The following is a 22,057-nucleotide window of genomic DNA, read 5'->3' on the forward strand; positions in this document are numbered from 1 at the left end:
TTCCCCAGTGCAGAGTAGCAGGCCATATTTGAATTATTCGGGCCAACCTCTCGGCCTTTTCCTTTCAATAAATCCATCTATCTATCGCCAGCGTGTCCGTTCATGCGTGTGTCTGCGAGAAGTGTCCAACTTCGCGAGATTTCGCGGGTTACCGCGTTATGTCATCGTACATGACCGGATAGCATGACGTCACATTCGGTCACATATAACTGAAACTAACGTCATCATGACGTCGCATCCGGTCATGAAGCAATTTGAGACCTAAAAATTAGGAAGGCACTTAAGCTCCACCTTTAAGGGATAGACGTGATAGTTTTTCACACGCACTAAAGTATTCTGTTTTTATCTTTTTTATATATTTTCTCTTATGGCCTGCCGAGCGATGACTTCAGCGGTAAGCTTGGATGCCGCTTTATAAAACTTGATGTGTCCCATTGCGCGTTTAGTGGGACGCGCTGTTTGCGTTTAATACAACGCCGGGGAGACTCCACCGGTAATTAAGCAATACCCTTTCATTATACACCGAGGATGTATACACTTTTTTCTTTCATTCATTGCTGATTTTCGCGTTACAATGGACAACAACGCCGACACCGGCTTTTCGGCGACACACCTCTGAAGGTAGAGCGCACAGTTTGGATGAAAACATTTGCGGTCTAATCCGTGCTACGCGTAGATTATTCCACTGCACGAATGCATGCGTGCTGGTCCATGTCCTGTTGGTGTACACAACGTACAGATTGTGAGGAAAGTTAGTTTTAGTCACCCGTACGGGCCCCGCCGCTCTTGTGCAGTGGTTAAGGTGCCCGACTATGTGCCGGGGCACCCGAGTTCGATCCCGACCGCCGGCGGCTGCGTTTCGATGAAGGCGAAACGAAGAGGTGTCCGTTGCAAGGAGGAATCAACATTTATTAGGCCCGAAATGAATCGGTGGAGCATGCACGCACCAGACGGGGTGGTTCCCTAGTTGCGGGACCCATATGTTCCCAGCAGCTCCTGGCCCCTGTCCGACAGTGCGAGCTGAATCGATAGGACGGGGCTGGATAACAAGGTCTCCCATTGCTCAAGGAGTTGGGGATTGGGGGTATTGGCGGGAAGGGGAGGAGTTGGAAGAGGAGTTTTGTGCATTCTGCCAAAACGCGCGGCAGGGTGCCCTTTTATTTTTTGCAAAAAGGGCAAAGCATATCGTGTTCCGCAGGGTACATGCGGTTCATCAGTACGAGATGCGCAAGCGATCCCGCCTGCGCTCGACGCAGGATCGTCTGTTGTTGCCTGGTGAGTTTGGGGTGCGGTTCTGGCACTCTGCACTTTTCCTCTCGGTGCATCCGGGTAATCACCCGAAAGCTGGTAACCGGAGCACCAATCTCGGAATACGCATTAGCAATTTCGGACCACAGCTCTGCTAGCTTAACTAACCACCTCAAACTCATGCAAATCAGCTCTACCCGCTTCTTTCTTCGTACGATTGTACAATCGTACCGCTAGTGTCACCTCCATGAAAAACACGCTAAGTATTCCTCCTGCCAAAAATTCTAATGGTTAAGCTCATTTAATAGAATTGTTTTAGAAATGTCCCATTCTACGAGATAAACACATTTCTGTTCCGTCCTTCTCACCCAGACTACATCATGCTCACAAACTAAGCAGAGCGTCATCTCAAACCAAAGCTTGTTCCCATATGTCCATCATTCTTAGCTGCACATTAGCACATTAGCATTAGCTGCACAGCCAGCCTTCAAGACAACCTAAGATTCCGTACCAATTCAGCTAGCATTGTGTACTCAGGGGCCTGACAAATGTGTCCATTGTTTCTTTTTCAATTACGAATTTTATTTTGCCTTGCAATTATAACTGCATGCTTGCTAATATAGCTAGAAATACATAACCAGGAATCATGGCGCTTACATTTTTCAATTTTGTTTGTTTAATATATCTATTCTATCCTGTAAACCACTCCCGTCTGAAATCCCCTAGTCTTAAGAGTAACAATAAGTAAAAAAGAACAATAAACAGACCGAACAACTAATCCGATTTTTTATCACTTTGTTTCCTATGCAAATTATACGCGGTGAAGTATGTTTACACGGGCGTGAAACGTGCCCACGTTGGTCACAAGCCGCTTAAGGCGAGGTCATAGAAAAAGGCAGTGCCCCGCCCCGGCAGCTGTCACGAATGCGCCTTCCTAGTTACAACCAAGCTAATTAAAAAAAAAAAAAAAAAGTACCCCGAGAACTGCACTCAAATTTTAAGTTTCCGAGTATCATAACCGTCGACCAGTTTTTTTTTTTTCTGGCCTTGTAAGAAAGCCCGTGTAATGTCGAAAGATCATGTGACGGTCATGATGCGCTACAATATGCAACTCTCCAAACCGTGTCTTGAACGAATGGAACGAGCGCGCAAACTGTGGCCAAGTGAGGGACCGTCGCACAGTTACAAAAACTGCACTGTGGTAAGAATGAAGGAAACAGAGTCCACCTTGTACCACTCACGTTTGCTGCTTCTAACTTTCATTTCACTTCCAATATATATCATATATTAGGCCGAAATTGGAATCTACAGACATGAACTGGAAAGTATACAGAAAAATGCAGTGAATTTTATTTACAGCAAAATCCTAAATGCTGTCTTCATCCGCCCTAATGATATCCAACCAAATACAACCTCTACAAAAAAGAAAAAAAAGTTCTCTGGAATTATTGGAAATTGTACAGAAAAAATACAGTGCATTTTATTTAAAACAAAATCCTAAATACTGTCTTCATCCGCTCTAATGAAATCCAACCAAATACAGCCCCTCGAAATAAGAAGAAAACGTTCACAGGATTCACTGCTGCATAGATCATTGGGAATCTCATAACTCGAAAATCACTCGAAAATAGTAACCTGATCAGTAACTGCCAGTCAAAAGCGTATGCACATCTTAGAGCTCCTACTCTTTGAAGAAACCTGTAAACTCTATACTACAATTATACTTCCTGCGGACTATAACGGAAAGGTACGTATAACCACAAAACGAGTTAGAACATGAAATTTTGAAATGCCGGCTCTTGCTAAGTTGAGTAATTTCGGTACTGTATACTTTACATTTATATATCCATTGTATATTTCTTTGGGCTACTAATATCGTTTTTCCTAGTTCAGTTATTGCCAATCTTGCTTGGACCACATGAATTCTGCAGTATCATGTAAATAAGTAAAATGAATAATCTGTGTTGCCAAAGGAGCTGAGCTGATCGTGTATTTGCAGCAGGAAGAGAGCCCGACTACTAACTGCTTCCAGAGAGAGGAACGTGATAGGTTGGTTGTGTTGAGAAACTTCCATAAGGATACCCGCTAACAACTGCGAGCCCTGCGTTCTGTGTTGGGCCAGAGTGGTAGCGAATGTTGTTGTTCGTAGAGCAATGCAAACTCATACGCTGTGAATGTGCGCGGAAATCTGTCGAACCTTCTTCGCGAGTGAGAACTCTTCACATATATGTCCGACGATATACTTTTCCACGCAGAAAAAAGGTTCTGTTAATCCAACTTCCTACTCGCGCACGTGGGTGTAGCAGTGTGCTTACGGTACCTGTTGCGGCTTCGGAACAATGCTACAACGCTCTTTAAAAACGCACGCGGGTGACATAGTTCTGAAACTATTACGCACCCTTCACTGTAGAATGCACTGCTGATGGTCGAACCGTTTCTGTCGTGGTTTAGCAGCGCACGAAAGAACGGAACTGCAGCACTACGTACGTCATTTTTAGAAAAGCGAACAACCGTCGCAAGTCACCTATAATCATGAACTATAATCTCTATAATCATGAATCATAGAGAATAAAGCGTTACGCACTTTGCAGCTTAGCTTGAGGAACACTATGCTAACCAAACATGACATCACAGGCATAACACGTTTGCCATCTTCAGGATTCAGTTCACCGTGTCCAGACTAATATTTACACATGCTGGAACTACAGGCATAGCCATCACATCGTAGTTTCATTGCACACGAGGCCTCAGAAGAACAATGAACTGAACAAGAAAACCGTATTAGCCCCCCCCCCCCCCCCCTAATGCACAATACTAGAAGTAGTACACAAGAAGTTAAACAGTGTAGAAACTAAGGACAAGGAAATGCTACGAAACTATACAGAAAAGCACCGTGCTTGTTACGCAGTGTGCAAGAAACAACATGCAGAAATAATTCATAATAATTCTCCCTATTCCCCCAACTAAATACGTTGGCAGCGAGAGTACTTCAGCTGCTTGGCAATAAACATACAGGAATACTAGCAAAAAGGTCTGTAGGACGGGAAAGTGATGACAAATATAACAAAACACTTTTACACCTGAGTAGTTCGAAAAATGTTGGGACGTTCTCGATGCAGCTTACCCACGATCAACTGATAAAAAACGAACACTTCTTTACCGGGTTCATCTTGCTCCCGCGAGGACATTTGTAGACGTGAGCGAAGACATCGGAATTTCTGACGACCTTGTTACAATCTGCCGCACCAGGGTTACGGTCACCCCCACTGGCACAGGTCAAGAAGCACAGGGTCATGAAGAAGACGCGCTCTGCGGGGAGCTTTTCACCCAGAGCATAGTGACCGTCCTGCAACTCAAGCTGAGACTCCACGAATGCGGTGTAAGCGACCTCCAGGGCGGGCACTTCGGGGAACACGTTAGCACTTTCCACACCGTGATGGCAAGCTTCTAGATCAACGAATGCTGCCAATGTCGAATTGGTCAAGATAGTGCCGTCGACCAAGGTCCCATTGGCCGTCCACCTAATGCCTTCCCTGTCTAGCGCCTTGACTAGCTGCATGGCCATTATGAAGAGGAGGCCACCGTACAGCATGGCATTGGTCCCGCTACTATAGTACGCGGGAGGGGCGGGCACACCGAGCGCGAGCTTCACGACGTTGGAGACGTAGTCGTAGTCGGCGTATTCGGGGAAGTTGTTACTCAAAAGGAGCATAGCCTCATCATACTCTTCCGTTCTGTGCATCGTGCTTGCCGCCTGGCGTGTCTTAATCCAATAGTGGGCGTATGATGGCTCGTGCAGGGGAAACTGGTCATATATTTTTTCCAGCATACCATCCTTGAGAAGTGGAGCTGGCGGCCAAAGGGCATTTTTCACAGACAAAAGCTTTTCAGTTACAAGCGCTTTGCTCCGGTCGTCCATCCAGCCCGTGCTTTGGACCCTGCTCACGGCAGTAGAAACCAGACTGTTGAAACCAGCGGTTATGGTCCGGTGGTCTCGTTCTGCAAACCGCGTGTAGTAAGCGAGACTTAGGACAAGAGCCTTGAACGAGGCTTCCACGTGGTGTGCGCAATAAATTGGAAGCAGCATTTCAGCTTTCTCAGCGCTGCCGTAGTAGCGAACGAGGATTGAGTAGTCAGCTATAACACTGAAGTACTGCACAATGAGCCATTGTATGTGATTCTTCAGTTGGACGGCGTCGTACTTGGCCATAATTTTACTTATTGTTTCGAGAAGCGACACGTCCGTGACAATAATCTCATCTTGAATGTTTAGTTCTGGCTCGAGCGAAAGACCACGCTGGAAGGTGAGGACCCACTCGGCCGAAGATACATCTGGTACGTGTGAGCTTATCTCGCCGAAGGTGAAAACCGCTGGTCTCTTCCTGGTAGACCTGGACACATCATAAAGGGTGTCGATTATGTCTCTCTCTATTTTGCGGATCTCTTCGATGGCCTCTTGGTTCACTGGCGGCCAACTAGCTCGATCAGGGTAGAAGAAGGAGAGGAACTGCTCCCAGTACAATCTGTACGACTGTGCGACTGCAAGGAGTTGTCTCCTGAGGAACGGCAGGTACAGTCCCGGGCTAACAAAGACACGGCGCGTTCCGGATGATGACGGGTGAAATACGTTCACCGTGATCCAGAACGACCATTGCCACTTGTAACTCAGAGATACGATCATTCCCAGCGGTGTCATTTCTTGTGCTGGTGCTTCCGGCCATTGTATACCTTCCGATTCGAATAATTTGCGCACCCACTCGAACTGCGAAGCGTTCTTAGGGAAGTTTTTCACGCACGTTTCGTACATTGCCAGCGGCTTCTTTCCGGCAGGTAGCGTGAGAGAGCCCCTCGACAGGGTGTCCTTGAAGTTGTCGTACCAGAGGAACCGCAGGTCATCCATGGCCGTCGTGGCCAGGTCGCGGTGTTTCTTTGAAGGCTCCCACGCGGAACAGACGAACGCCGCGTAGTCCTCGCACGGATCGAGCTGCCAATTGATGTTGTTGGTGAGAACAATCGCATGTCGAATGCAGTCTACGCTGTGGCAGAAGGGCTCGCTGATCGACTTCCGCCTAATGATGACGGCCAGGAAGACGGCTAGGGAGCAGAAGAGGAAACCAGCTCCAACGCACACCGCGGTTATCGTAATTTCCTTCCTTACTCGATTTGGCTTTTGGAAGGACGCCGGCTCTGGAGCCTGCGAACATAAAATATATGGCTTTATTACGCGCCCAGTCTGAAAAAACTACAGCAATTTTCTGATGTTACGACAGAATTTCTGTGCGGTTTTTGACGGGAAACCTGTTGTGACAACAGAAAATTCTGTAGTAACATCAAAACTTCCTGTAGTTACAACAGAAAAGCGCTACAGAACTACAGACAACAGACACATACTACAGAAATACTACAGAACTACAGAAAAGTACTACAGAACGACACAAAAATCTGATGGGTACGACAGAACTACAGGATATTTTGTCGTATTTTTGACACAGTTCTGTAGTTTTTTCGACTGGGGGAAATTATTTTTTATAAAAGAGTCGTGTGAAATTTCGGCCACAAACAGAGCGCAGCAGCACGCAATAGCGGTGAAGTATCAACCTTTCCTTTTATGCCCTTAGAGGTAAGAATTTTACAACGTTTAGGCCAGCGCCGTAAATCGCGAAATGCGATTACAGCTACCGTAAATGATAATTTGCAACTTATTCTTTATCATTTAGTTTTCACTTAGAAACTATTACGATATGCGCGACTGTGCACAAGTTGGTCAAGAAGTTACGGCACACAGCCTCCCATGTTGACACCCATTTCTTTCTCCTTTCATGAGAGTTCACGTTAAATATCACCAGATGGTCTAAATTCCTCACGAGTTCTCTTATACAGTGTATCCTTTAAAGCGCGGTACTTGCTTTTCTCGTCAGTGGCGTGAGCAGGAAGTGACACAAAAATATAACATGATTTCTCACCAAAAATGTGACCCTATCGTCTTTTTGTGCAGTGTTCATGGTGATGCCATACCGTTTCCCTTCCCGCATAGCACCATCTGCTACTTAAGTTGGAGGTTTGTGATAGAGATTCGATCCAACGACAAGTTTACCTCTGATTGTATGCCGTTAATTGCAAGTGTATGTGTCCACAGGGAAGTGAGACCGAAAATGTGGCTTTCGTTATTCCAAACCACCAGCCATGGTGGTTCCACGTGGTTAAGACATTTGGCTACTGAAACAGAGTGTCCAGTTTCGATTCCGAATGTGATGGCCTTGTTTCGATGGACGCGGAATGCAAAGTAGTCCGGGCACGTTTAAGATCCCCAAGTGGTCGAAATTATTCGGTAGTAATCCATTATGGCGCCTAATTCCACTCTCCACTTCCTCTTTTTACCGAGCCATCCGGATGTTCGCCGAGAAGTGTGACAAATACTGCGTGTTTACTTTCCTATAAGCAAATTTGCATTTATTTTGCCCACCTACTTTGAAATCTCTGAACGAAAAATAAACGAAAAATGCACACCCAAACGGAAAATTTTGTTTTATTTAGCAACCGCTGCGCGAGTGAAATCTCTAGTGCAGGGACCCGCAGCCTCTGCTGTATAGTCCGGGGTGGTGAGAAAAATAATTACGTTTTATTCGCACTCGTCCAACCTCCCGGGAAAAGAGGATTAAGCCTGAAGCCTCCTTCATTCCCCTAACCGCCGGCCGGAATTCCTTGGAAGTCGTCGACAGTCAAAATGAAGCCGATGACTGTGTTTCTCTACTGCTCTGTGGTTGACTAATAAGGTCTCCCAGGATCAAACGTTTTTCTGCGGGTCATAACACGACGAGCAGGTCCAGACAATGTGGACTAGACATGCAATATTATTGCAGCGCGTAGATCAGAAATAAATTCTTCCCGAATAGCAATTACTGTGTACAGTTGAACTCTCCGGTTTGCGATTTCCTCCACATGATTTTCCCTTTTCTGCTAAGCTGTTCGTCCGCTGCTGGATAAGCCTTAAAACCAAGCTTATGGTGAGAAATGATTTCGTGGAATATGTTGCGAGTTCGTCACTCGAACGGAAAGCTTTTTCCTTGCGTGGAGGCGGCGCATCATCGGGATCAACCGGAAAATGAGCCCTCGGGCGATCGCATGCGCCTTCCCTTTTCCCAACAGGTTCTGGTGAGCCAGAAACCAGATCAGTGCGAGTGTAAGGCGAAAACATTTAAGCACTCATACTCGCGGTGCCCGTTCGTCCGTTACATCCAAAGGCTGGAACAGTGCCAGCTGTGACCCTCTCTCGCTCCGGCGCAAACCCTCCTCGTTCCTCGGCGACAGGTGATGGCGTCGAAGCGCATGCGCACCTGCCCATAGCAACAGTGACGTCACCTGCCCCGGCAGACCGAGCGAGTACCCACTGCGACCGTGCTCCTTCGCCAGACGTGTCGTAGCAGTCGAATGAGTCAGTCGGATGACTCCCAAGCGGAATGCTTTATTAGAGAGATTTAGCTTAACGTGATCCGTGATCCGCCACGGTGACCCTCTACTATCCGTGGGAGGGGCGAACAAGCTCATTGGTCCCAACACGACAAAGGGGCTTTACCGACATCCAGTATGTGGCGCCATCTATCCGCGTCGAGGGGGTTTGGGCATGCGCAGTGGAACGCGCGGTGGCGGATCACGGTAGTGGATCGCGGGTCACGGTAAGCTAAAACTTTCTATTGGCTCATGCTCGCGGATCGTGTCAGTCCGTCCGTCCCTAACAATATCATTACATGGAAAGCGGTAGTTGGCAGCTGACATGACTAACTGAACGTAGGGCTTCCTGACTACGTTTGGCAGGGTCTGCCAACTCGGGCCTCTCTGTTTAATTCGGAGGGCGATATCAGAATATTCCTATCAAGACCCTTGCATTCACGTTATCCATAGGCCACGCAGGCACGTTCATATTTACGTCTGGGTTAAAGCGGGGCTTTATACTTTGGCTGGTAGCTTCCGCTATCGCGCCATCGCAAAGGTGGAAGTGAAAACAGAGAAGGAGGTGAATTAGTGGATGGCTTCGGACCATCGCGCGATAGAGGCTTTCGCTTCATCGCAATTTATTGATCCAAAGTGCCCCCTAGAGATTTTCTCTCGTAGTACTTGCCCTTCTTTCGGAATTTTGGCGGCTGCAGCCGAGATTCTGCCCATATAATTCTTAATGGTTACCTTAAAGTCGCTATCCCCCTTGTACAGCTTTATGTTATTGCTAGAGCAATAGCAACTTCGGCCTGAGTTGCACATGTGGTTTTAACAGTGCAGCACGAGACTGGGTCTGTACTCTAGCTCTTGAACCACTACCGCTATGCATGCTGTCCTGCCATCATATTCGGCAAATTTCGTGCGCAGCACATCGGATATACCTGGAAATTTGATCTATAAGGCCACAGCCCTATCTTTGAGTCTGCCTTCGTGAAACGCCGGATGCATGTTCTTTGGCAGCTTGAAAGTTTTCATTCAGCAAAATGAGAGTTTGTAGGCCAAAAATATCGCTTTGCATGGATGGAGTCCTTATTCAGAGGCCCCACTAAAGGTGACTGCTACTCGCACCCATTGGACAACTTTTACATTTACAACTTTTCTCTCGAGCCAATAATTAAAAATAGATTATTAGTCTTTACTAATTATTCAATTGTAGTGAAAAAATGTACTTGAGGTTAGCATAGGCGACTCTGAACATCTCTGAATTTGTTCCAGTGGGCTAGGTCAAGCCGCATTTTTAAAACCTTGATCCAAGTTAGCTGGAACACCCAGTATAGCCGAAAGGCCGACAGAAAATATGGCACTAGCTAAAAAGAATGGATGGCCCAAGAAGTTTAAAGTCGAAGTGTATTTACTGCGTGAATCTGCTAGGTGGCACTAAAGTGATGAAAGTGATGCAAGCAGCATAAAAGTACGAAAATAAAAAACTCATATTAAACAGGTTGCAATGATGAGGTCTATCACGTGCCAGATACCGCAGCTTTTTTTTTGCTGATAATGGAACTAAGGTTTGCTTATGCAGTTGCCCTGGTTTCAGGAGGCTGTGTATTTCAGTTCCTCGCTATAATTTTCTTTTTTTTTTTCTCAAAGTAGGGCGAGAAGCCCGAAGGCGAGCCACCGAAGCGGTGGCCTTGTGGTAGAGCATCTGCCTCGCATTCGGGAGGTACCGGGTTCGATCCCAGGTGCCGCCGGGTACCCACCGGTTATAAAATGGGTACAAGCTATCCCCCGGCCTGGTGCTCGGCTCTTCTGAGGTGAAATGCTTGGGAAAAGGGGTCACGTCCCAAATAGTTGCGCCGATGTGGCAGTGATTCGTTCCGCCATCGGACAACAGTAAGTCCGCCTTGCGCGGCAACAGCCCATTATGTGGCCCTTTTTTTTTTCGTTTTGTTTTTTTAGGACTGCTGCAGCTGAGGCTCTAAGGGAGCACTTCAGGTGAGGGTCAAAGGAAGTACCTTTGCAAGACAAACAGAACCACCTTTGCAGGCTGCGAGGTTCGAAACTGGGTTTGGGCCCACTGCGGAGGAGGGGCGCGCAGCGGGGTTTACGGAGCTTCTCCCAAACGCACACCCCTGTAAAAGCCGAGCACCAGGCCGGGGGACGCTTGTACCCATTTTTACCGGTGGGTGTCCGGCGGTGGGTTTCGAACTGACCACCTCCCGCAGCCGAGACGGGCGCTCTAACCACTAGGCCACGGCTGCGGTTCAAAAGTACCGCCTTGTTGGCGTCCACTATCCCGAATGTAATCATAATAATAACAATAATTGATTAACAGGAAAGGAAATGCATAGTATCTGTACAGCTGCAGACTGGAACGGCCTTCTGGACAACATTGATCTCATCACTTGCACACCAGAGTTCAATGAAGTGTCAAAACTTTCCTGATATTATGATTATGTATTCTTGCTCTTGCCACCCTTTACGTAACACCCCTTTTTAGGGACCTTTAAGGTAATGAAATGAAAGTCACCCTTGCTCTGTGAACCGCGCCGTGAGAAAAAAAGAGGGAATTGGGAGTGAAAGCAGAAAGAAAGAGCGAAGCCGTAGTGGAGGGCTACGGAGTAATTTCGACCACCTGCGGATCTTTAACATACACTGACACGAGGAGAGGTACTCCCCTGATGGGGCTGGGACAGTTCGGTCAGCGCCGCTTGCGGTGGGGGCTAGCCTGCCACCGAATTTTTATCTGTTGTAGGCCGTCATTGCACCAGCCACCGTTTTGATGGTGGACGACGGCTGTTGTTGCGGCGCGTGTCTTTCTCTCCCTCTTCCTTTTCTTTCTTCTCTATTTTCTCTTCTGTTTGCACGAGGCAGCGGAGGTGCGCACGTTAAAGATCCCCAGGTGGTCGAAATTACTCCGTAGCCCTCCACTATGGCTCCTCTTTCTCTCTTCCCACTTTCACTCCCACCTTCCTTCCCTTAAAGCGCGGTTGAGGTGTCCACAGAGAAGTGAGACAATTACCGCGCCTTTCCCTTCCTATAAATCAATCAATCAGGCAGCGGAGGTGGCTCAGCTACAGAGCCAGTAGCACGCCCCATGCATTTTCTTTTCCTTCTTCATACAGCAACAACAACAACAACTGACAGGAGTGAGGTGGCTGCTCCTGGCCCTACGGGGCTGGGATGTCACTTGCGGCGGAGGCTAGCCTGCCACCATACAGTCATTGCACTCGCTACCGTTTCGGCGAGCATTGATGTCTCTGGTCGGGGCTGCGGTCCCCGCATCTCCTGCAAATGCAGTTGGCGGGATTTGGGCAAACGGTCATGCGGTGCCGAGGCGTCCGCACTGGTTAACATATGTCAATTTGCTTGCGATGCAACGTGCAACGGACGAATGTTGCACCGTACCTGACGATGTTGGGCACTTTGAGTCCGTCTAAATTAATAATTATGGTCGTAGTTCCTATGCGTTTGGACGACAGTACCAGTGTTTTTCCGGGTTTACGATGTTCTCGTTCAGCGTTTGTGGTCCGTGGTCAGTGCGGATGCCATGAATCACTCCCTTGGCTGTATTTGGTGACGAAGGAAAGGGCGATACAACAGCACGAGGGCAGTTTCGAGAGCCACGTTCGAGCTGAAGCTACAGACATCAAGACAATGCTGTGCGCCATGCAAATTACTATTGAGACCCTGCATGCAACAGTCCTCGGCCTAGCAAACAGGACCACTCAGCTCGAAGGAAACATGTAGACAATAATGAATCAGTCCGCATTCACGCAACACGGTCACGTATCGGCTAGTAGTGATGTGGGACCGAGCCACCATCAAGGGCAGCCGGACAACTCGCTTCAGCACCAACATGTCCAACTATAATCGAGGGATATAATAAGAGAACCTGCCGTGGCTTCGCCGAAAAAAAGGCGGTTCTACAGCAACACATCACGCACGCAACACGTAAACCGGACGCCATATCACTCCAGGAAATACTCACCAACGCGGCTACCTTAACTGGCTACAAAACGCACGACAGCAAAATCAAGGGGAGGGGCGTATGCACGTTCGTTAGGAAGAGTCTCACATTTGTTGAACACGAACAAAGCGGCGTCCAGATGGAACACTCTCTCGTCGAACTGATACCCACCAAGCAGAGGAAACGAAGTAGGGTCATATTGAACGTATACAGCAGCCCGTCGAAACACCGCCAACGTTTCCGTGCGCTGTATCAGAAGGCGCTCAAGATTGCCGGGTCCCAGACGCTGATTGCAGGGGGCGATTTCAACGCGGCAGACACGGCATGGGGTTACGGATACAGCACGACCAAGCGAGGGCAACTCGGACAAGATGCGCAGGAAATCGACTTCACGTTACTTAAGGACCCGGCGCACCCGACAAGAATCGGTAACTTCACTACCAGGGACACGACCCCGAACCTGACGTTCATCCGAAATACCGGGGCGACGGCCACCACATGGAAAACATCGACCGACCTGGGGAGCGACCACATGATCGTCGAAATACATGTCCAGACGCCGGACAAGGCACGGGGCAGTAAGCTAAAATTCCGATGGACCAACTGGGAAGATTTAAGATAGAAACGAGACCAAAAACAGTCTTGAGGAGATACGATCACGGACAGACCCGCATGCTGGTTGCATACGCTAAAGGATCAACCGACCATATCTAAACTGAGGTTGAAACTGACAAGAAGGACAGCCGCTTGGCGCATCTCACCGAGGCGAAGAATTCGGTCCTGGCCAGGTGGGAGGGACAGAGACTCAATCGGAGACTCAGAACGAAAATAGCGGAGATCAACCGCAACATCGAGGAGCACCGCCGAATGCTCAACCGCCAGCAATGGGACAAGTTATGCAATGTAGTCGACGGCCAACTACATAACGGGAAATCGTGGAACCTGCTCAGGTATCTGTTGGACGAAACCAAGACCAAGCCCCACCAGAGGAACTGCCTCGCGCGTCTATTACACAGGGAGCTTGAGAAGTACGGTGAAGATGCAGGGACCGTCCTGTTACGAGCGAAGTACTTGCTGCACACTTCGACCGCACAACACAGCCCATATGAGGGGGATCTGAATGTATAATTGGATGAGGACTTTAGTGCAGAAGAGATCAGGATGGCGCTTCACTACCTCCACAGCAGATCGGCGCCGGGCCCCGACGGGGTGTCGAATCGCGCCCTGAAAAATCTCGACGACAAATCCGTGGAGCAGTTAACGACATTACTCAATGACTGCTGGCAGCGTAGAATGATACTAATCCCGAAACCCAGAAAAGCGCCGAGCCTCGACAACCTTCGCCCCAAATCGCTAACGTCGTGAGTCGCCAAGACCATAGAGCACCGCACTGCTTAACAGCTGCAACTCCTACTCTACTGCCCCACGCAGAGGGGCAGAACACCCGGGACCGATCGGAGAATACGAAGAGATCGGACTACGCACGAGAAACGGAGCAACCATCCCGATAATGCACACAGTTAGTGTCATCGGCATGATAATCAAGGCCACCGCCGTCAACGGCGAAACGATCACGAAATTAAAGCACAAAACGGCTAACGCCATGCGAATCCTCAAGAGGGTCACTAGCAGAAGAAACGGAATGAGGGAGGAGAGTCTCATACGACTCATACACTCTTTCGTCATTAGCCATATTGCGTACGTTGCGGCCTGGCCCGCCGAACCTTCCCTCCGCCCAGCGAGAAGCTGGGCAAGGCGCACGCGGTGGCCCTCAGACAACTAAAGACGCTCACGTACTCCACCCGGAACAACACCACAGACTACCCCGGCACATACCCGACAAACATATGTAAGGTCTGCTACGCTGATATAGCCACTTTAATTCACATGCTCTGAGGCTGTAACAAAAACCCGCACGTTGCTAGCTCCGGAACCCTTTCGCCGCGGTTGGCCGCTGCTTTGCGCAGCACCTACCTCGGTGACCAACTCTGGGCCAGCCAGCAGGCCCGCGAGGCGACGACGAGGCAACACCTCGACGTCCCCACGTGGGAGACCTAAGGTTCCGTCGGCGAAATATCTGCAGGACTTTGGACGACTAAAGTGTGCGATGAGGGGAAAGCGTCTGATGCGCGGTGTTCTGAAGCCCTCCACTATGGCACGTTTTTCTCTATTTTCAATTCCACCTTCCTCCTTTTCCCTACGACTCGGTTAAGGTGTCCATGAATAATTGTGACAGATACTGCGCCTTTTCTTTCCTGTAAAACCATTTGATACGTCGCGGAAACGCCAAATGAATGGCGCCGAACGGACGCCTGGATCGAACCCCCCCCCCTCACGCCTTATGACGTCATCACAAGTCGTGACGCCATGATCGGGTGTGACGTCATCATGACGTCACTTCTGGTTAATAAATATGACCGGATGTGACGCCACGATGAAGTCACCTCGTGATGACGTCATAGCCGGTCATTGTCATTAATCGTGACTGGTTAGTCAGACTAACGATTAATTAGTACTAGCTAGTGACTAGTTAGTCATTAATTAGCACTGGTTAGTGACTATTTAGTCATTGGCCATTAGTCAGTACTACACCCCTGACGTATCTTGCCAGATGCGATGTAGGAGTGGTGGGACCATCACTCGGCCACCGCCAAAACGAAAATGCGACTTCGCGGCAAATGTAGCTCTCGCTACAAAAGGTGTCTGGACAACTATACAGGCTCTTTTAGCAGAGTGATGATGGCGTGTCCATCTCGCCTTACAAGGGTTTTAAAGCAGTCAGTAATTCGGCCCCACTTGGCATCGCCATGAAGACTCTGACACTCAGTCACAGGACGTTGCATCAACTTTGTCGCTTTCTTTGCCGGACCTTAATTCAAACATTGAGTCCTTGTCGCCACAAAACGGCGCTGTCAACTCCATTTGCTTGCAGGGTTTATAAAGGATTCTTGCTGAAATAATCTATGGAGGCACCATAGAAGAGTGTAGCTTGGAAATCGAACAATCGATGTCATTGCTCTGATGGCAATCCTGGCAATATGGCAATCCAAATCAATGGCAAATATGGCAATCCTGGCGCGTGGCGTTGCGCACCAATTTACAGTCGGGAGCAAAAAATATTAGCACCAATGACGTGTTTCTGGAGCAGTAGAAAAAAAGGACCTTCGCAACATTGCATGCAGTTTCCAAACGAAGAAATTATCGAGTATTGATAATATTTATATTTTTTAGCTACAAAGGAACTTCGATTCTACGGTTAGCTTTTCTTTTTTGTTTATTATTAAACTCATTCCTACTACATAATTTGAAGATAACCGTTATCAAGCACGAATGCGGTTCATTTAAATTGCTGGAAAACAATATACCAAACTCCATTTTTCCTGCAATTTCTCAGATGGCTAAGTTTTCGTCTAAGAATAATAATAAATGCCTATACTACTTTAGGCTTATCCTGGAAAAAGTATGGTTTCCCTTCCAGAAAAATTTCAGATTTTACTATTGTGTCTTCGACAACGAAAAAGCGTATGCCCTTTTCCTTGATGCAGGGAAGGCATTTCATTAAATGGTTTAAAGTATTTGCTTTAAATATTGGATCATATTGGACGATCCGGATATGAGCTAGTTTTTCCATGACAAAGGTGAAACTAGCCAGCCTTGAAACGTGTTCAGTTTCTTGCGGTGCATTTTACAGCCTGTCGGGCTATATTTTCACCTTTTATAATATTTTGTTCATTGACCAATTTGATCCACATTGTAAGAGCAATTTGAGAGACTATTCTCAAACAGTTAATATAGCAAACATGTCCGGGGCCGAAGTTATATTAATTTCTGGAACTCTTGAAGTGGCTTTTTTATAGATGCTAATATTTATTTTAAGTGAATGATTTGTTCAGCGATTCAAAATATTTCAGTATGCCGAGATACTGCTACTGTCTCTGCTTACTCATCTTAATAAATTCGATCACATTCGATTCGAACAAAAGAAACAACGCTACTATGTATTCATAACCGTCACACGAAAGTTACCTCAAAACTCCTCCATAACTCTGAGTACCATTTTTCCCGTGCTTCTATCCAGTATCGGAATGTGAAATATTTGGGGGTAAGCTTTGGTAGTGATAAGGCGTGAAATAGCCATAGCTTTTCCTCTGTAACGATCTTTGTGGCGCCACGTGTATGCTTAATTCTTGGTTTATTCCAGTGTTTTCTGTCCACAAGAAAATTATTCATGATTTTTCTTAGCGTTCTTTGGTATGACATTAATTTACGATTGCTCCATAGCCTGGCGCGTTCAAACGTGAATTCTATTTTAAAGCAAATCATCCGAATCTGTGTTGTACATAGCTACAACTCTGTCAGACGAAAATTTTAGCAACCAGGCCGCGCGGCCGGTGCCCAGAGGACGACGTATAGGCCCAGTCCGGAGCGCGCGCGCGCGAGCGCGCATTCTACTGCAGGCCCCAAATAAACGTTTTACCAATCCAATCCAATTCCTCAGTTACCTTATGAGATACGATGTTTCAGAGAGTTCTTCGTATCCATTTCTGCTACTCTGAATTTTTTATTTCCTCATATTCTACTCCAGAAATTTCAGTCATACCCACAGGTTCAGAAAGCTCACATTCTAACACACGTATCCTAAAAGAGCATGGTACGTGAAAAATCCAGCGTAAAGGACGCGTTCACAAGGAGAATTCCTTTCAGCTTGTTTATTCACTTACCATGCACCAGCTAGCCCAACAAGCTACACTTCTTCAATGCATAAATAGAGCATGATTTTAGGCCAGGTGGTGGGATACCACAAAATAATTAAAACCTTTCCCATCTTTTCCTCGGTTTTAATTTTAAGTATACACACGTTATGGTCGTTTTGTGAGAAATTTCGTCATCCTCTGTTTTTAACTCTTGGCAGGATGGGACATTTTACGTCGTCAACATGAACGCTGAAAAAAAATAAATGACTGTTGTAATTAATTATTTTGTGCACAAATTCAACGTGTTGATACGTCATCTTTCCCGCCAAATTGCGCGCATAAAAATATTTATAATGAAATGTTTCGAGTAGTCCCTTTTTTCACCGAAGTCAGCGATGTTTTCTTCATGTGTTGTTTATATGTGTTCTTGTGGACAGCGACAGTAATCTTACTCTTTCAGGCACGCGCTTTGGGTTTAAACCTCCTGTACAGTCTAAGCTGTCAAGCCAACCGACTTGTAGAAATAAGCTACACTCTTATCCTGACATCTATAGCGGCTGTGTGTTGTTTTGTATCCGACGCATAGTCGCTAATTGCACCATTCTATTCGCTACAAGCTACCAGTGCACTCACCACACTCTCGAGGTTTGTTAACGTCTTCAGGAATTCCACGGTATTCAGGGCCTTGTTGATCTCCGTCACGGATCTCTGTCGTGAGATGCGGCGACTTCGTGGTGCCTGCGAGAACAGATTATTTGCCAATGTTGATCGACATGGAAATCGTGCATATTTTTGCTTCATGACAGCGCTTTGCCTCTGACTCGTTTTCTAAGAATATCGTCCGGAGTCCTCCACAACAGTATGCTAGAAGTTATGCAATCAGGTTTTGCCATTTCGAATTCTTGGATGCGACCCGAAATACGCTATGCTTGTTTTGAAATGGCCGTGCTTGACAAAGACAGAACTGGCCAAATCCACTTCGGCAGGCATGGCAGAACATTGCCCTGGCTCACTGTAATCATAGTGATCGTGACCATAGTCCACAGCGGCTATAGTGAAAACTGAATGTCCTACGCGATTATACTTATACTGACTGTATTTGCTTTAATCAAGCCTCTCTCTCCTCTCTCTCTCTCTCTCTCTCTCTGTCTGCAAGCTTTGATTACGGTTTCGTTGCACAGCTATTCACTCTGCTTCCCTATGATGCTCTGGTTGGAAGTTACACACAGGGCAAAGAGCCCTAATCTCAAACAATGGGTGAAACAACAAAGCGCCAGTTCTGTATATCTGACTCACATTCTATAACCGGAGCTTTGCTCTTGGCACAGAGAAGTATAATTGTCATAAGGAACCTAAAAAGCAGAACCCCATTCGTACTTTTTGAATTGCAGCCAAAAAATATAAACTCTCATAAGCTTTCAGTTTCCCTGGCCCTTACTGCCCTGTGTTGCGTCTTACTCCTAACCATTTCATTAACACGAAAGTTCCAGCTTTACACATCCGAGTTCTAGCCATAGGCATCGGCTATGTGATTTATTTTCTGAGGATATGTCCTTAAGCTAATTGTCCCATAGAATAGTTGTTATTCGCACTGGCATTCATGTGCACTCTCCCCTACTCTTCCTATCCTGTAATTGCCTTCCCCTTGACTTGACTCTATCGGGAGCACTTTGCACTGATTGATGTTGTTCTAATCGAACTTTGGCACACAGCCCACTGAGACGAACATTTACCGGCCTAAATGCTCCGTTTTTAAGGGTATGACAGCAGCGTTAATAGCTTCCGTCTGCGGCTTCCTTTTATTATCTTGTTCGCGCACGTGCACTTCACTACACATATATATAAAATAGCGACTCCGATCTCGACAAAATTGCAGCTCTAAATATAATTTTCCTCGCCCCAAACGCCGGAAAGATCTCCGCAGCATCGTACTTCCGACGTTTTATCCCTCACAGCTACTGAGCGTATCTACAATGAAACGGTGCAAGAATTAATTCCTTGCCGTTGTTCAGTCTGTCTAAAAATTTCGACCCTATTTGCATGCCCCCCACTTCACCATCGTCGCCGACCATTATGCACTCTGTTGGCTGCCGTCGTTAAAGAACTGATCAGGGTGGCTGGAACATTAGGTTCCACGCCTACAAAAGTGTACCTTCACCATCACCTACAAATCCGGTAGAAAAAAACTCGACCTTGACGCCCTCTCTCGTTGCCCACTGTCTTCTACTTCCCCCAACTCCCAGACAGGCTACACTTTCTGCCCCTCCCTTACGCCTTCTAATGATCATCTGGATGTTGCACCCACCGACGTGTCTCCGTCGGGCATCAACCCTGACTTCCCGGCCTTGCAGCAGGCTGATCCTTACTGCAGCATAATTATCGCAGTCACCGGCACCACCCAGCAGTCATAATAACGGAGTAATCACCCATTGGCATCCACCCAAGCGCCGCCATACGGCTACAAAGGAAAGTAATTTCTCCCTTATGAAAAATCTACTCCACCTTGGGGGATACTCCTAAATATTTGACTAACTTGCGTCGTCAGCTCCGAATTTTCCGATTTCAATACAGAACGCTCTACTGCTCTTTTTATCACTCTACTGGTCACCGGTGGATTCCAGTTGTCCCTCGATCTCTCCATCATCGAGTGTTGGAGGCTTACCACGGTGGTGCCACTGCCGGTCATTTAGGTCGCCACAAGAGACAAGACCGAAAAAAGAACCTATTTTTGGTCCAGGCTTTCTACCAGCGTCACCAAATACATATCATCCCTTGCGTCTTGCCAGCATCGTAAGCGGTCAAACTCGGTTAATGCTAGTCCCTTGTAACCTCTTCCTTTCCCATTCGTGCCTCATTTCGATTCTGTCGCCATTGACTTATTGACTTACTGACTTATTGACTTGTAACCGTCATTGACAGTATGACACGGTATGATGAAACAGCCCCTTTTCGCTTCGGTGCTGCTTCTGAAGTTGCCGAGTTTTATATATATTTACTTATACTCTACCGTCTCTCACGTACTAATTAGCATAGATGTAAGCTACTACTTTATGCCAAAGACGACCCAACATTAATTGAACCGTTTCTCTAACGAAGCCGCACGAGCGTGCTTGCGTGGTCCAAGTGTAACGGGCCTGCATCGGAATCCATGGACCCCGTAGTGAGATTCCCACGTGCTCCTCTCATCTCAAGAGAGTAAGCAGAGTTGGTATCTCCTGCCGACTCACCACACCATTTTGTCTCGTGACGTCCCACAATTAGATGACCAATCACTGTCTGGCCTGTGATCTCCCGCCTACCTCCTGCCAATGGCATGCTCGTGATTTTTCGTTCACAAAGCCGGCGCATAATCCGCCTTTTTCACAAGGCCGCTCTCCGTCTAAGCACCTCTCTCCTGGTTGAAAACAAACCACCAACCCCGGCTGCGTATGCGCAGTTCTTGGCCTCCGCGATCGGCGCAGCCGTAGCCCATCTCGGAGGCCATGCGCCAAGGATGTTTTCAACCAGTAGCAAACGAATTTTCAACCACTCCCAGAGGACGCCACATTTTGTGAAAAAGGCGGATTATCTGAAGAACAGGAAACGCTGGCGTGTTAAACGTACTTGACACGCTTTTATTAAGACTATTTACCGAGTCTCTGTCGGACCGACGAGAAGTACCGGTGGTCCGAAATTCCCATTTCGACGCTGGCGGCTGTTCTGGCACCTCCTCCGGATGATGACTGGACACCTGTGCCATCTGCTCTTGTCCTCCGTCTGTGGTACCTCCGACGGCGGTCTCCGGAACTGTGCCCTCTGGTGCCTCTGGTGCTTTCTCCTGCCGCTTGCCGGTCGCGCCCTCTCCGCTGCACTCCTTCAGGCCGCTGGACGTGGCAGCGTGCACAGGCACTCCATTGTCGTTGGCGTCGACGCCAGCGGTGGGCTGCGGAAGTATGGTTGGCAGCTGCGGCTTCGCACTGTTGTCTGCCTTGGTCAGCTGCTGCGCTTTTCGGCGACGCTTGCCTCCTTTCCGCCGTTTTCCGCCTGTTTTGGACGCTGACATCTGCATTAACGGTCGTAACGGTAGCACAAAGAAGGATTGCGAGATGAAGATACTCAGTAACAAGAGCGAGAGTCAGCAGAAAAGATTGATATTCTATTGGTTAGCGATAGGTGAGCTTGACTTGGGAGTTCCAAAGGGATCATTGTCAGCGGGCTAAGTGTGCTTAGGGAATATAGGGCAATCGTCATTTGCGCCTTCGACCAAGGGAAGCCTGTTCGGAGGGTCAAAGCCGGTGGGTACCCTTTGGATGGAATTCTGCGACCCTAACCCTTCGGGGTCGCGTTTCGGTGCAAGCGAAGTGCAAGATGCTTTCTTGTGCTGCTCAAACTCAAGTTCAGGACGCAACTTGCAGAACGCAACCCGATTATAATTAATCGATAATAACGTGCAGCCCCACTCTACGGCCAACTGTCATTACTGCTTCTTTCACTCCCTCCATCATCTCCCGGAGCGCAGTTCATTGGACAAATTTTACTACCGTTGTGAAACAACAAAAAATCGGAGAAGTATTCACTAGCGTCATATCCTCGGAGTGGTACCCAGCACGCCGCTTTCGCGATATTGAGCACGGCGGTGTTTTGAAAAACTACGGCAGTCCACTTCGCGCCATATTCGAATTCGTTTGCTTGTCGAGATTTTCCAAGAAAAAACTAATGATGCTTATTAAGACTT

The 22,057-nt window shown here is 47.6% G+C and overlaps 1 protein-coding gene across 1 annotated transcript; it reads right to left on the bottom strand.

Annotated features, from left to right (window-relative positions):
- Positions 1-4,378: 4,378 nt before the first annotated feature.
- Positions 4,379-21,391, bottom strand: LOC146176587 (membrane metallo-endopeptidase-like 1). Its single transcript, XM_084581336.1, has 3 exons — positions 20,975-21,391; positions 17,977-18,081; positions 4,379-6,442 (listed from the first exon to the last, which is right to left on the bottom strand). Exons 1-3 carry the CDS (start codon positions 21,389-21,391, stop codon positions 4,379-4,381), a joined length of 2,586 nt encoding a protein of 861 aa, XP_084437462.1.
- Between the last annotated feature and the right edge of the window lie 666 nt (positions 21,392-22,057).

Source organism: Amblyomma maculatum, chromosome 10 (genome assembly GCF_055883805.1).
Source record: "Amblyomma maculatum isolate TAMU_Amacu chromosome 10, ASM5588380v1, whole genome shotgun sequence".
Lineage (NCBI taxonomy): Eukaryota > Metazoa > Arthropoda > Arachnida > Ixodida > Ixodidae > Amblyomma > Amblyomma maculatum.

What these genes read in the sequence shown, in the direction of transcription:
- LOC146176587 (XM_084581336.1), bottom strand. Translation starts at nt 21,391, where the DNA reads ATGCAGATGTCAGCGTCCAAAACAGGCGGAAAACGGCGGAAAGGAGGC. An exon ending in GTCGGTCCGACAGAGACTCG is followed by an intron (nt 18,082 to 20,974) that starts GTAAATAGTCTT and finishes CTGTTCTCGCAG; the next exon opens with GCACCACGAAGTCGCCGCAT. An exon ending in TAACAAACCTCGAGAGTGTG is followed by an intron (nt 6,443 to 17,976) that starts GTGAGTGCACTG and finishes TTATGTTCGCAG; the next exon opens with GCTCCAGAGCCGGCGTCCTT.